The 16177-nt window shown below is 41.9% G+C and overlaps 1 protein-coding gene across 5 annotated transcripts in view; it reads right to left on the reverse strand.

Moving 5' to 3' along the window:
* Nucleotides 1-224: 224 nt before the first annotated feature.
* Nucleotides 225-16177, reverse strand: part of PPHLN1 (periphilin 1) — a 72149-nt gene continuing 56196 nt past the window's right edge. For all 5 annotated transcript variants that reach the window (XM_066591738.1, XM_066591735.1, XM_066591737.1 and 2 more), the window contains one exon: nucleotides 225-875. In XM_066591738.1, the coding sequence (XP_066447835.1) occupies nucleotides 690-875 (186 nt within the window). In that variant the 3' untranslated portion in view covers nucleotides 225-689. The remainder of the gene's footprint in view (nucleotides 876-16177) is intronic.

The following is a 16177-nucleotide window of genomic DNA, read 5'->3' on the forward strand; positions in this document are numbered from 1 at the left end:
TGACCTCTTACCATGGTCCTTCTCCCATGGTATCAACAGGTATAATTTTAGTTATACACACAGTGGCATTTTACCATTTATTAGTGAGCCATATACCTGTACACTATTTTCCATATGCGGGTCCCAGGTTATAATTTGTACCGCAGCCATTTGATAGAGCTGTTATGGTGAACTAGTAATTCATGAAGTGATCACAACAACCAGGGACAGACCAAGCTATAACATGAGGTCTATATAATATTTATTTCTCTGGCATTAATAGATTATTTTAACCACAAAACTCGTTTTGTATGTAAATTAACACAAAGATAAAATAACATTCATATTCAGAAATACATCCTCTCAGAATCATTTATTAAATAGAAGTCTGATTCTTGAAATATTCTAGTTTTTACCTGGCTTACAAATTGACCAGTCAAACACCTGAATAACAAAGTCACTTTACTGGAAATGAAATGCAGAACATGCTAAAAAAAACATAGTAAAAAAAAATGGAACCTTAGACAACATCCACATAAACCGGTGACCTATTCATATTATTTACATAGTCTACACACTTATGTGTAACATAATGGAAGAAAAATATCAGTTGTATTCTTACCAATGGTCATATAGTTACACACAAGAATCCATAATGAAACAGGCGCCCACCCCCCAAAAAGGAGACCTTTCGGTTTCTGGTGCAAGTACTATGCCAGGTCTTGATGAGCAGCGTCGTATTCTGCAATGTACAACTTCAACTCTTCAATACATCTCTCTCCAATCTCACTTAAATTCTGCTGTAAAGCAAACTGGATCTGTTTTTCAAGGGAAGGGTCCTTGTCTATAAGCATCTTCACAACCATGCCAAAAGTCTCACAGTCCTGCCGGTAGACCTACACACACAAAAAAAAAGGAAAGTAAGGCAAAAGTTAAAAAAAAGGTTCAAAATATCTAGATTATGTACAAACAGTTTAGCAGGTCTTGACAACACGTGACCTCTACATGTATGGTAGCGAGACTACAGCGGAGATGGCACACAGTTGGAGCCAACACACAAAGATCTGTGGTGTGAGTGGACAGCTGTGCAGCAACCAAAAGAAAAACCCCACAAGTTTGTGCTTTGCGATTTTTGTGCAATGCGGTTTTAACATTAGAAACTCCTATTGACATTCACGCTAAAAAAAAATGCAGCGATTGCAAGTGTGAAGGTACCCTAAAGGAACAACAGAATAAAAGGGTGGAAGTAACTGCATCATTATAAAAATTAGGTCCAGTTCACTATTTGCCCGCTGCCATGACTGCAAGGTGTAAACTGAAAAGGCTTCGACCTTGTCCAGCATACCGGTATTGTCCAATGCTCAAACTCTTAATTAGCCTTTCTACACACTGATCAGCCATAACATTAAAGGGGTTTTCTGGAGCTGTAAAACCAATGGCCTATCTTTATGATAGGCCATCAATGTTTAATTCTTGTAGGCCTGCCTCTCAGCACCCCACACTAATCAGCTGTTCGAAGGGCCAGCTCACTACTTTCAGCACTTGAAAACAATGAAGCTGTAATACCAGGCACAATCACTACTGCAGAGGGAGCTGTGAGAGGAGAACAATGAAGGAGATGCAGCGCTAGTGCCTAGAACGAGCTGACCTGTGGGAGAGTATAGAGTTAAGGCCCATTTGCACGTAACTCATCGCTCAAAATTCGTTCAAACAAACGAATTTGAGCAATAATTGTTTAGTGTGAAGCGAAAAAAAAAATCGCTAACCAGTCGTTTGCGTTTGTTTAAGCTGACTTTGCAGTCAGCTTGAAAAATCCTTGCTCGCTCCCCGCTTCCCATAGGAGGTGAAGTGGATGAGAAGCCCGCGATCCAGCAGTAAGTCTTTCAGTTTAAATGCTCTGCAGGAGCGCGGATGACCTTAGCGGTGGCGTCAGCGCTCCTGCAGTCATTTAAAAGACTGTCGACCCAGGTAAAAGGGCCATTACATGCCCACCCATTTAATATTGATGGCCTCTTCTAAGGATAAGCCATGAATTTATAAGTCCTGGATATCTCCTTTAGAACAACAGACAGATGAAATGAACAACATTGATTATCTTGTTACAAAGGGTGGGATCTATTAGGGAGGGTTACATGGGTGCACAAAACTCATGGATGTATGTGGGAATTAAAGGCTAGCTCACAGAAGAGCTGCTCTAGCGCGGATTGTTGAAAAAGTTAACGCTATCTGTGATGGGAAAGTGTAAAAATAACCAAAAAAAAACAAACAATTGTATCAGAACTGGCTGTCTATGGGTTTGTAGAGCCACAGACCAGTCTAAATGCTCATGCTGACCCATTTTCAATGCTGAAAAATATAAAAATTAGAACTGAACAATAGAAAAAGGTAATCTGGTTTGCTGAAGCACTTTTTTTGCATTATGTGGACAGCCAGGGAAAAGATCACCAGGATGCAGTATGAAAAGTAGGAGGCAGTGAGATACTCCAAGCCATGTTCTGCTGGGAAACATTTATGGTCCTGAAAGGGTTAACCATTGCTGCAGCCCAAGTACATCCCTTCATAGCAGCAATAATGGCAGTTGCCTTATCAGAAACAATGTGTTTGAACTTTGCCATGTTCCTCAAAGAGTTGGCTAGGCCCCCGAATTCCCCAGATGTAAAAAAAAAAAAAAGTGCCCCCCTACAGTCCAGCACAGATTAATATGGGTGCGGGAGGGGTGCTCAGGTCCCCTGTTCTATTCACCTGGGAATAAAGAACACGTTGATGAAAGTAAAATTTCATTTTGAAAACACGCAAAAATATAAGTCAACTGCTTACAAAAAAAGTCAACTCTATGGAACATTTAAAAAATTGTGTGGAGAAAGTTGTAAACCCAATTTGGCTGCTCAGAGTATCTGATTGTAAGGAAGAGCCGCCAATGGATTCTTTCACAGAGAAGTTTCTTTCTTGTGTAAAACTAGGAATTTCAGAAGAGAGCTGGTTTCTTCTTCAGACACTCTAGTATGAGGAACAATGAATCTGTTCAGTACCAAAAAGAGCAATACTTTCTGCAAAGAACCCACAAGCATGATCCACTACTAGGAGCAGTGCCGGCCGAATTGAATTTCACTTTCTTCCAACTCTTTGGTCATCCAACATGGATACAAGGTAGCAGTCCCTTTATTTATATACGTAAGAAAAGGATATTATGCTCCTCACACAACTGTTCCATGACCTTCTAATGATCTCCTTGTGACAAATGATGCCCTCATAAAGAGTGGTCTGTTTTTTTATATTTCTTGACACCCTGTTGTGTGAAATAACCACTCATTTACCGATGCACCCTACTAACCAGCAACTATGGAACATCTTGAAAAGACTCTAGCTGAAGCTATGCATTTTTGTGTCTTTAGTCTCATTTTACTAGCGGTTTACTGTTTGGCGCATAGTTCCAGGAAGCAGGAGCCCCCGATCCATTGTACAGTATGTGACACTTACAAGGTATGTGTCGAAACTCTGTAACATACACAAAGCTGATTGCGTTTAACATAACACCAAGTCAACAAAACTCTGTGGGACACTAAGGATCACACGTCTGTTTCTAAACAATGAAACCACATTTCTAGGAGGTCAACCAGTTTCGTCCCTAACTAAAAAAGAGTGGTTTCAACATTAGAAAATGCAAAAACACAATGACAGGTTGATGAATGCTACTATCAAGAGATGTGGATTCATTCTTGCTAAATGTAGAGAGGCTCTAGAAGTCTGTAAAAGTTTCCATCATGACAGCTGTGCACACCAAATGTCTAAAGATAAAGAACATTACGGAATACAGTAGACATCACAGAGTTGGGAAACAGCCTCCATGGCTCTCATCTCCCGAATACAGCTGGAGGCAAAGGAAATGAACTAGTGAGAAGGTATCACTTTGTAAGTCCAGAGGCATTTTCCTCTTATCAGCTTCATCTTCAACCACTTTAACAAAAAAAAGAAAAAAAAAGTAGTGTCTGTAGGCAACTTGTCTGGAGCAGGTGAAACCACCTGATCGTTAACATTTCAACACTCCATTACATTTTTGTGGGCTTGACACAAAATTTAGAGCACTTGTTACCCTCATTAACTACAAAGGAACAAGGGACGTGTTTGCATAAAGGAAATTGTCTCCAGCACACTTAATTTAATCTCCATGACACCGACCTTCAATGGGAATGTTGGAAATTGCAGTTGGGTACAGCTGGGGCCTGTATCGTGACGGCATGGTTGTTCTGCCCCATTTCTCTGCAATTAAAGCTCCTATATTGGTAAAGGAATATGAGTCATGTTATGTTCCTGCTTGCTTGAGTCAGGGGACACTAATTTTTCATTTAGGTAAAATCTGCTCTTTACCGGCACAGAACAGATTGCGGCCCTCGCCCACAAACTCTTTTTCATATTTTAAACCTTTCAAACTGAAACATTTTTGTCCTCAGAAGGAACCCACAAAGATCAACATCAGCGCCAAAGGAATGTTTAATAATTATTAACAGATGGCGGGAAGGCAAATACACTGAATAGAAATATGTGGTTGAAATGGTGTAAATATGTCTTCATTTTCTCCTGTAAAGCTTTAAAACTGCAGTATTCAGTGTAACGCTACAAAACGAATCAGGAAAGTAAAATCATAGAGGTGACATTAAACCCAGTAACTGAATCTAGTGGATCCCAAGCTTACATTTAGGAGGACCTGTCACTGCATTAAGTCAGCAAGGTTGGCTTCAGGCTCTGCAGCCACGGCCTCACTGACTCTATACCTGTTTGAATTCCATACTCAGCACCAGGAGCCTGACCTAAGAAGAGCCTGTTCGCTTAAGGGAGCAGTCAATGAGTCAAGGGGGGGGGGGGGGGGGGCTCCACTACCCTCAATGGGTGACATCAGACTTGCAATCAAATAGGTTTCCAAAAAAGTTGCACTCAAGTAGCAGACCATATCACTGAACCTCAGGGTCGAGGGAAACAACCATATTATGGATCAGTTGTGTGCAGAGGTGTATGGTGGCCTCTGTTGAGCCACCATGTGCATCTGACTTTAGACTTTTTTTTATTCTCTAGAAGCATTTCTGTAGAGTTATGCAGCAGCACATAGAGGCTCTGCAGCTCCATACTAAGCTGTTATACATACTTGGTGCACTGGTGTACAGGCTTCATACCTATATGTCCCTTATCAACAAATATAGTACCACTACTCAAATCTGTCCCATGTCAAGCTAGAGATATATGAACAGGGGAGAGAAACTGCAGTTTCTTTTTGTATGGTCTTCAGAATACAGAGTGATGGCTATCACAACATCACATATATTATGTAATTGCCTGCTGGTCAAGCAAAGGTTCACCCATTGGTGTTTCATAAAGAGTAAGTTTTGTGTTCCCTGCTAGATGAAGCTTATTACAAAAACTACACAATGGAATCCATAAGATTATTTATAAGGACCATACAGTAATGTATACAACAGCTTAAAACATGGTAAAGGTGGAAACCAAGAAAGCCACCTACAAGGTACTCACGAGGAAGCTGTAGGACATGAACCCATTTGACTTCTTTTACTGTTTCCCCCACGTGTTTATACGGTGACAAGCATTTGAGTAAAAGATCAAACAGATGTGTTCACAAGTGCATAAGGGGATGTTTTGCCACAATAGATGCCAAATACTTGTTATAGTCAGTTCCTCGTGTAAGGGCCCGTTTTATATGCAACAATTATCACTCAAAATTTGTTCAAACAGACAAAAGTGAGCGATAATTGTTACGTGTAAATGCAGGCAGTAATGTAGTATTCTTTAATTTGTCATTTAGCACTGGTTTTTAGCTGGCATAAAAACCATTGTTTGATCGCTCAAAATTCGTTCCGTTTGAATGGAATTTTGAGTAGCCTTAGTCTTGGTTCCCACAGGGCGGAATGCCGCCGGAAATCTCGCGGTTTGGCTGCAGCGAAAAACCGCAAGATTTCCACCGGGAAAGCGCTGCTTCAAAACTCGTGGCACTTAGCCGCAGGTTTTGGAGCGGCTTGGCCGCATGCTTTTCCATTGTTTCCGGCACTCCCATAGAGGATAGAGCGGCCACAATGGAAAATAAAAACATTGACATGCTGCGGCCGGGAAATCCACGCCGCAGCGCTGGCCCCTGCCAGCTTTGTCGCGACCGATTGGCCGTCCCGTGTGGGTGAGATTTTTGACAAATCTCGTCCACATGGCTGGTTAATCCCGGGAATGATGGCCACAGGCGGATTTGCTGCAGCGAATTCTGGATGAAATTTTCGCGACAAATCCGCCCTGGGTGAACCCAGCCGTAAAGCGACTGCAGTATGGGTTTGTTTGCCTTGCGTACATAATGAGTACACTGTTTATTCATTATGTACTCTGCTGAGAGAAGACAATGGAATCCTGCTGGCCAGATAACCATTGCATAAACAGCCGCCTACCTGAGCAAACTATTCGTGGAGGAAATGATTAAAAGCAATAATGTGGACGTATAATTTTATTTAAAAAGGGCGGCAGTTCATTCAGTCGTACGGTTGTTTAAGCGATAACCGTTGTGTGTAAAAGGCCCTGAAGAGTCTTGAAATTTTTGATTGTCTTTTAAGGAAAGAACCAAAAAGAAAAGCTCAGAGAATGATGCCTTGGTCTTCATGTCTGAACTCCAACATCTTCAGGAACAAGGTATTAGAAGTATAGGAATTAGTGAAAAATCAATATTTCTGTGGATGGTAACTCTACCCTCATGCTTAGCATCTGCTGGAGAGAAGCTGTGGGCCACACAAACTGCTATTCTATGGTCTTCATTAGAATGTGTTTTTCTTATCCAATGGTCAGATTAAGTGTGTTGAGGAGCTTTCTCTCTTGTAAGTAACTCTAACCTAACAGAAGGGTCTGTTTTAACAGGATCCTGCAAAATGCACAGTTTGAAATCGATCGAAGATGCCAGAGGAATTGCAAAGACCCCGTGTGATTCTTGTGGACACGCTGTAGGCTGGAATCTGTTTTCAGTTCGAAGGAAAATCTGCACTGGAAAAAAAAAAGGTCTATAGAGTGCTTACAAGTGAGCAGGATATTTCCGCCATCTGCACATAACTACGCAGAAAATTCTGCACCAAAATCTGTATGTACTCATGCAAGTGGTGGAGCAGAAATCCGCTGCAGATTGAGCGGTGTCTTTGGCCAATTGGCCAACATTTACATCAGCATCTGTGTATCTTAGTGTACTTTTAGCGCATGCACAAAAACATGCCACCATGATCCCATTCATTGAATGGGCAATTAAGTAAATTAGTTCAATATGTGCTACTTACAATGTCAATGGAAGTCGCCCGAGCAAATGGAGCATGATGCGATTTTTCCTCCGCAAGCGGAAGAATCTCTTTTCCATAGCAAGCTATGGACGGTATTTGCTGCAGATGCCTGCTCTGAATTACGCAATGCAAATCTGCCCGTGTACTGGCGGCCTAAGAGTTGTTTAGCCAAAGGAGGACTTCAATTTAAAATAGGCACTGAGGTATTCCATTTGAAGGGTTAGGGCGCCTGCACATGGCAGAGGTGGATTCCGCAAGCGGATTTCCACCCCGGAAGACCTGTGGTTCATCGTGGAAATGAATTGCTTGCGGACGATCGTGGATTCTATGTTTTTTCCGTGCGGATGTACACGGATGCACAGCGGATCACCCGTGCGGGGGGGGGAAAAAAACACTTGTTTGTTCAAAGAAGCCCTGCCTTCCCCCACCTCCCTGCCTTGTCCTCAAGCAACATGAGAAGTATCCGCCTACAAATCTGCAATGCAATTGCGGATCGAATGCTGCCATAGGGATCAATGGAGCCCATCCATGCGAAATCCAAGCTAAAATAGAGCAAGCTGCAATTTCATTTCCACTCGAGGACTGCGCAATACAAATCGGGATGTTTGCATAGGGCTGCGGAAGCTCATGCTTTCCTATGGGGGAATTTAACAGCGGGTCAAGCACCAAGTGAGAAGCGGATGAGAAGCCAGTTAGCCGGCGGTAAGTCTGCCAGTTTGAATGCTCTGCACGTTAGCGGTGACGTCGGCGCTCGTGCAGTGATCCAAAAGACTATCAGCCGATGTAAAAGTGCCTTAAGGCGGTTGGGAACTGAAATCTTGGAGGTGCTTGTGAATAAGGCTCCAAGAATGTCATCTATATGCCAATGTTGGCTCTGCACCAGAGTGTGAATATGCCCTCCTCCTCTGACCTAAGTATCTACTGTTAGTAAGCAAACCAATTGTTTGCCTTTACTCTTAACCAGTGGTCATAAAATGCACCTGTAATGAAGATGCTATACTGGAATAAACAAAAGAGGAGCCGCTGTAGAATGATAGACCTTCAACTTTGGATCAGGACAATAACGGCTGACACGGACAGGACGCGTGCGTATATATATATATATACACACACACATAATTATATATATACACATACACACACATATACATACACACATACATATACAGTACACATACACACACAATCAGTTTTTATTAAAAAGTCATTAGCACATTAGCATTACCCCCTCCCCATGTTTTTTCTGCCAACCCCCGAGCAGGCATAGGTAGTTGTATACCTTGTAGGATGCGCAAATGGAGGTGAGTGTCATTGAAAAGAATAAAATGTTTTGCGTTTTTAAAAACTTGCCAAGTACAATAGATACATTTTCTTCCTTACACCACTTTAAGGCTTTTGTTATTTCTGTAGAATTCTGGCACTGCCTTAGTGGTGCATGGATAGGATCCTACTCCGTAAAAAACATAAGAAAAAGAATCCAGCACTCAAATAAATGTGACATAGTGTGCTGGATTTATTTCATCTTCTTATTCCTAGCCATGCACATTTTTGTTGAAACTTTTCAAAGCTCTAGAGCAGGGGTGTCCAACCTCTTGACATCTCTGGGCCACATGGGAAGAAGAAGAGTTGTCTTGGGCCACAAACACCAACGACACAGGGCATCGTCCTCCTCTATGCCCCTAAACAACCCCCACCGCCACCAGGTCATATAGACTCCAGATTGACCCCAGAATCACCACTGCACCCGGAGTGACTGAGTAGCCAGCCACAGAGCTGTAAGTGCTGCCCACTGCCTCCTCATCTGTATAAGCCGATCAGTGAGCTGAAGCCCACAGCCTGCTGCGACCAGGTACCACCTGCAGCCTCATCCCCACTCGATTCAACATCTGCAGGCCGCCCTCCCCTGTGGGCCACATATGTAGTCATCCTGACCAACATGTGGCCTTTGGGTTGATCACTCCTCTTCTAGAGGTAGATATAAAACACATAGCAAATTTGGGGCATGTAATATATTTAATTCTATGGGACAATCTACATCAGTAATCTGATATGCATTTATTTTGGGGGATTTTGTCATTTATACATTTGTCTTGCACATAAGCTAAAGGTGTTCCATTGACTTATTTCATTATAAATGAAATGTATACCATAGCATATAACTTTTTTTATAATACTACCATAGCGTAGTTGGTTGGATTATTTTACACAGCAGACAAAAACTATAAGAGGATTACACTGGTGAGTATGTCACACTTATACTTCTAACATAATACGAACGGTGACTTCTATGCTCCAGCAAAATCACATTAAGAGCCTCATAGTAACATATGAGCAGAAAGGTTTCGCCAAACACAATAGCATTAGTCACCGCAGCATGCTGCTTTTCTCGTTCTTACTTTGCAGTTTGCCAAGAAAATGTTTGGCTCATTAATCAAAGATAAAAGTCGTGTAACATTAGGTAGGGGGTGTTTAGTACTATCTCCATGGTAGTCAAGTCATATAGTACATATGCCCCAATTACCGAATTATGTACTTAGTGTGAGCGTGATGTACCGTTTTTGCGTCATGGACGGTACAATGATTCAATCCAAGTGTGCAACTGGGAGAGTAATGTAAAAGCCCATCTCCACAATGTGAAGAGGGAAAGACTTGAATCGAAACAACTGAATGTAATTGTTTTATAGAAATTAAATAAGCAATACAATGCTTCTTATTCGTGAAATTGATTGTACATATCCAAAAATACCATCCTAGTTTGTTTGTAATGCCCACTACTAAGGCTTTGTGTAAATTGGCGTTATAAAAGCAGAACATTGAAAGTGACGGTGTGCTGGATCCCAGATATGCTGGACACCAATGGCGCCTGTCATACACAATAGACTATAATAGTATGTTACGTTTCCGTTATGGTATCCAGCATTTCACAAGAAAAAACAGACAACCCCCAAATAGTAGCAGTAAAGTTATCAGAGTCTGCAATGAAGGCTAATGGAACATCTGATGCAGATGTGAACAAGGCCTACAGTACCCTCCAGAAGTTTGGAGACATCCCTTGATGTGTACAATTGGGAAGAAATAATCAAAAATGTTGATGCTTTTGGTTGTATGTGTTTGTTGAACTAACAACAAATATCAATTCAATCTTCCAATTGAGTGACTCTTGGCATCTGGAAATGACTTCAAATTGTGGAGTCATCAATGTATCCACCCTTTGCCTGTATGACAGCCTTTCATGCTCTCGGCATGTGGCGAACATTAAAAAAGATTTTCTGAGTTATGTAAACTGGATGTAAAGAGGTCCCCCATGGTGAAAAATAACAAAGCGGCTCATACTCGCCTCTCCCCGCTCATACACCGCTGGCGGCTCTGGGTCTCAATGCTGACGGAGTGTATACAGGCTGCAGACATTCATCATTGGCTGAAACAACTTGTTTGCAAGACAGCTCGGGCTGACAGCAGCCTGTAAGCATTATGTCAGCAGCGAGACCCAGAGACGCAGGCGGGGGACAAGTGGGGAGAGGCGAGTATGAGCTGCTTTGTTATATTTTACCATGAAGAATCTATTTACATGCAGTTTACATAACTCAGGCAGCCCCTTTAAGTTTTTTTGGTTGGGATACATTCCCATTATTGGTGGAGAACCTTCAAGAGATGTTTCTGATCAGTGGTTTGCTGTTGAACGATTTCCCTATCCACAAGGCATCTCCTACATCCTGGCTTTAAATGGCAATCAGAATCTTGGCTTTTAAAGAAGACCAGGATTGTGGTTTTAGCCACAGTACAGATACTTGAGTTTAAACTGGAAACGGCATAGACCTACAGCTCTCACTCCAACTGTATTTCTATAGTATGTATCTCATGCTGTGTTGCAGATAGCCTTTAGTTTGGTCTTGTTTTAAAATACCAAATCAATGCTCTATCTGAAATACAGCAAATTCAGGTGAGATTTAGGTGCAAATAAATGTTAAAGCGACCCTCTGATTCTGGACAAACCAAGGTGGCCCCACCTGTTCTGACTATCCGATGGTGACTCTGCATTAGTATACATCAGCAATCTAAGACACTATACTTTGCTTTAATTGACCAGTGCTGCCCATGTGAGCAACACCAGCCAGTTAGAACAGCATATAGTGTCTTAGGCTATCGATGCATACCAACGTACAGTGTGCTTTAGGGGTGCTTTACATGGGCCAACAGATGCCTGATTAATTGCTCAAAAGAGCATTAGGGGCAAAAGGTTTATCTTTGTTGTGGTCATAAATTAGCTGATAAAAAGTGCAGGAGAGGAAAGATAAGGACTGGGCATGGACACAAAATATAGCAGAGACTACTACACAATATACATGTGTATAATACAGCAAGTAATATGTAAGAGCTCATTCACATCAGCATTTTGCTTTCAGTCTATAACAAATCAGGTTTTTTTTTAATGAAACGGATCGCAAAACGGATTTAAAGCTCCACCAAAACGGAACATACCTGGCTAGCCAATGTTTGTAGAGGGTACTTGTGTGGGGAAGACATTGGGCAACTGAGTGGAGCTACAGTGTTGCTTAATAGTCTTGCAATGCAGGCATCAGCAGTGACCACAAGTTTAGTCCATGGTCTTGATCACGGACGAGGTCACAACTCTTGAACACAGCCCAGATTGGTAATATGGTCTTTAAATTCAGCATAGTCAGCTCTGTAAAACAATATAAATCAGAAGCGGCGCTCCAGTGGTATAATGGGAAAGCAGAAAGGGCTGATGCGTATAGGGACTCACCGCAACTGAGCCGGTCCTTAGATTAAGGCAGTTTATTGATTCACGTGAGCCTCTTGAATTGAAATGTGGTTACTACCAGGCCAACGGTCTTGAGACATCCCAGGGGGAGAGCGGCAGAAGACAATAACTCCAAACATATGTTTAAGGAGGAAGAAATTTGCAATCAGAATAAAATAAAAATACTTCAGCGCTCCGTTGGACTGTAATGGTAAATGTCAAGATCTTACTTGTTTAAGCCGAAACGTGTCACATTATTAATTTGTTTTAAAATATATTACATTTTTACCTAAAAAGAACACGCTACTCTCTACTGGGTTTTCTGCTTCCTTGGAGGTGAGGGGTGCCAGGAGATTGGGCACCCCTAAACAAGTAAGATCTTGACATTTACCGTTACAGTTCAAGGGAGCGCTGAAGTATTTTTATTTTATTCTGATTGCATAGTCAGCTCTGTAGGATTAGGGCACTGGGCTTTCCGTCAAGGCATCTGTGAGACTGGATGGTTCTGGATTATTATCCCCTCTCAAAATATTTCTGGCTTTGGGCTACAGGATGCAAGAACTTTTTAGTTTTGTTCTTTTTTTGCTAAAAAGGCATCTTAGAGAAAAAAGCAGCAAATGTGATACAGTCTTCCAGTGATTTCACCTTCTTTCCAGAAATCCAAGTCTTGCAGTAAGAAAGAACTTCTGTTACAGTTACATAAGCACCATTTAGACGCAAAGAGGATCACTCAAAATCTATTCTAAAGATAAGGAGAATGACAGTTTTGAGCGATCATTTTGCATAAAGTACTAATGGGCACTAATGCCTATTAGTACTTTCTCAGCTTCACTTGCGTGCAAATCAGCCTCTAGAGCTGCTTGCCAAACTCAGCAGGAGGTCTGAGCTCTACAATTAGCTCCATTGTTCTGGCATGGGCTGCTTAGAGAAAACAATGTAATCTCTAGCTCCCCTGTAGATAACAGCCTGAGGTCTGTTTTCTCTTAGGGGTTGCACAGAAAATACAATGTTATCTCCTGCTCCCAGCATGCGGTCTGAAGGATGGTTTTTAAACTCAACTTAAAATCATCATTCAAAGGAAAAGTAGCATTTACACACAACGATTATCACTCAAAAGCAATCATTTTAACAAATTTTGAGCGATAACGCTGTGTGTAAAGGAGACTATAGTCCTCTTGCATTGGAGTTGACACGATACCTGCTCCAAGCTAAAAGCTGGGTTCATAGAATGAATTTTCATTGTTCTATATTACAATGATTACTTATAAATGCTAAAAAGCTTGGCATTTCCCTGTAGCACCATCTATATATTAAGTTTTATAAAAATGTATTTTCCTATTTAAAGGCTCAACTAAAAGGCTTTCTACACGAGACAGCCTGTCCGGGTGTTGATACCTGACAGGTAATGCCTGTGCTTTTACACAGGAATGATCATCGCTAGTGTATCGAGGTGGAACGGACTGGGATCGTTCCAGCCAGCTCGCCTCCATTCACAGTAAACAGGGTCATTCATCAATGGAGGACTGCCTGTTTACAGGGGCTGATCAGTTGTTCAATTAAATGCATAAGGAAACTGAATGAGGAATGAGAAGCGAATAACTTTTTGTTTGTCGTGGGCATGCATTTACACTGAACAATAAGCTTTCAGGTTCCCACTGGATGAGAGAATCTGAATGATATAGCATTGATGATGACCTGCTCTTCCAACTATAAACAATAGGTACCTACCTGTCTTTTTCTCTGCCTTATCTGTACTGCGGATGGACCCAGCAGCTTGCCGTCGGACATGAGCGGTACAGATTTTTAAAAAATGTTTATTTTTCCCGTGCTATCACTAGGCGATGAGGCAGAAGCCGCAACTTTCCCGTAATGGGTCAGATGGCTTCCAGCGACTTCAATGGAAGCCATCTGTGCAAAACATGCTGCGATTTTTCTTCCGCTCGCGGAAATCGCAATTCAATTCTGCGAGTGCGCAGGAAGCAGCATTTTTGCATAGCATGTAATTGAACTGTATTTGCTGCGGATCCGCGGTGCGGACGCCGACCGCGGATTCCGCAATGCAAATCTGTTTGTGTGCAGGCGGCCTTATCATTAGCGATTTTTATACTACCATCAAGCTGCTTAAATCTGTGCTGCTAAATTAAAGTCACAAAGTACATTATCAGGGCAGCATAGATAACATATCCAGTAACATGGCTCTAAATTGTACCAAGTTTTTTTAAATCCCTATTTTTCTACAGAAGCCTGCACAGAGCCGTACTATTATCAGGCTTGTCTAGAAACCTGGAATTGGCAACAATCTTGTGTAAATCTTGTTTTAATTATGGCAAGGAGGCAGCCAGGGGAAGCGCTGTGTAACGGTAACTGAAGAATATTTGAAGCCGCCTCAATAAGGATGTCTGTGCATGAAAAGGGGCCATACTGTGTGTGGATGGATGTGTAAGGCAAGGACATTCCTAACTGGAGCCTTTACTTGAAGTATATTATTCAGAAATCAGCAGAAGCATGTACAGAACAAATGAGCCGCTTAGATTTCCCCATGAAGTACAAACAAGAGGTTCCGTCAAAGAAGATTTCATGAATTACCGAGGGAAATAAGATCCCGAAAAGAAAGCGAAGATTTTACATCAGGAAGGCTAAATAAACAGACACTGCACTGGGTTCCTGGAAGTGTAGTACAGGCTGGGATGAAATGGTAACCAATGTCTGTGTTCCAGTGTTACTTCTTGGCGGAGAAGCTGCTGCTTGCTGTAAAATGTCAGGAATTTTATGTCCATTTGTATTCTATTAAATCCTTGTATTCCCCAAGAATCTGTTGTAACCCTGAGCTGTGCTCCCCCGGTTACACCCACGTGAAATGTAGGAATAAATGGCTTACTATTCACTTATAATAACAATAATCTTTATTTGTATAGTGCCAACTTATTCCTCAGTGCTTACCTACAGTCTGTTGGCAGGTATTGCACCATATTATACTATAGTTTACTTGTAGGTCTTTGGTGCAGATTCTGTCTAGGAAATACGCAACTAATTTGCTGAGTGTGTACGTGGTGTGTCAATGTGTTCCAAATGGTGGCGTGGTTAAAGGGGTTGTCCCAACAATACCACTCCAACCCCTGACTACCTTGGTTCCCCGAAAATAAGACGCTGCCTTATATTAATTTTTGCCCCAAAAGAGGCACAGTGTCTTACTTTCAGGGGGCTTTTACTCACCTGGTCCAGGGTGTCAAAGTGCCTCGCGCTGCTGGTCTCTGGCAGCAATGCAGCAGTCTGCAGTGTCCTCCGCACTGAGATATCCCTTTCATTCTGGTGACGGGGCTTTGAAAGGGATATCTCAGCGCAGGGGACCATTGTGAGGGACTCAGACACCATGGGGCAGGTGAGTATTGATGTTTTTTTAATGTACTTCAGCTAGGGCTTATTTTCAGCGAATGGCTTATATTTCAAGCCTCCATCGAAAACCAGGGTAGGGCTTACTTTCGGGAAAATGCGGTATGTGCACTAGCTGGATTTGCCATTTAGCCTTTTGGGGATGTAAGTGAACTGAGTAAGTATATCCTGAGCTCTGTGAATGCCATAGGTAAAGCACTATATAAAATATGATGATGAATTTGTACTTGGGCTTCCTTTGGATAGGCCTACAATGAACCCATTGTCATGAGCTCCAATCAACAAAGCATGTCGAACAATGCATGTTCACTGACAGTCACCATACCAGCAATTGTCTACCATGTGTGAATAACTATCATTAACCCAATTCATCACCATGCAGCCATTATTGATTGGCTGAACATCTACCAGTTTACATCGGCAGACAAGTAAGTATTTTTATGCTTGCTGAAACTACACAATCGTTCGACAAGCCAGCAGTTACTTGTTCTTCGACTGATTGCCTGCTTTTTTTTACATGACCTGATGATCGGGCAAACATTCATGCCCAATAACATTTAGGTAAACCATATAACTAATATACAATAAGTCTCGTACGCAGAAGAGGTGGCTGCATTGCAAAACTTAAAGTCCCGTCCCCCCTCAATAACTGTGATTGTTCTCAGCAAGAGAAACGACGTAATCTTGTAGATATGATACCTTTTAATGGCTAACAAAAATACATGATGTAATAATAATAGCTCTG

The sequence above is a fragment of the Eleutherodactylus coqui genome, chromosome 2, assembly GCF_035609145.1.
Source record: "Eleutherodactylus coqui strain aEleCoq1 chromosome 2, aEleCoq1.hap1, whole genome shotgun sequence".
Classification (NCBI taxonomy): Eukaryota; Metazoa; Chordata; class Amphibia; order Anura; family Eleutherodactylidae; genus Eleutherodactylus; species Eleutherodactylus coqui.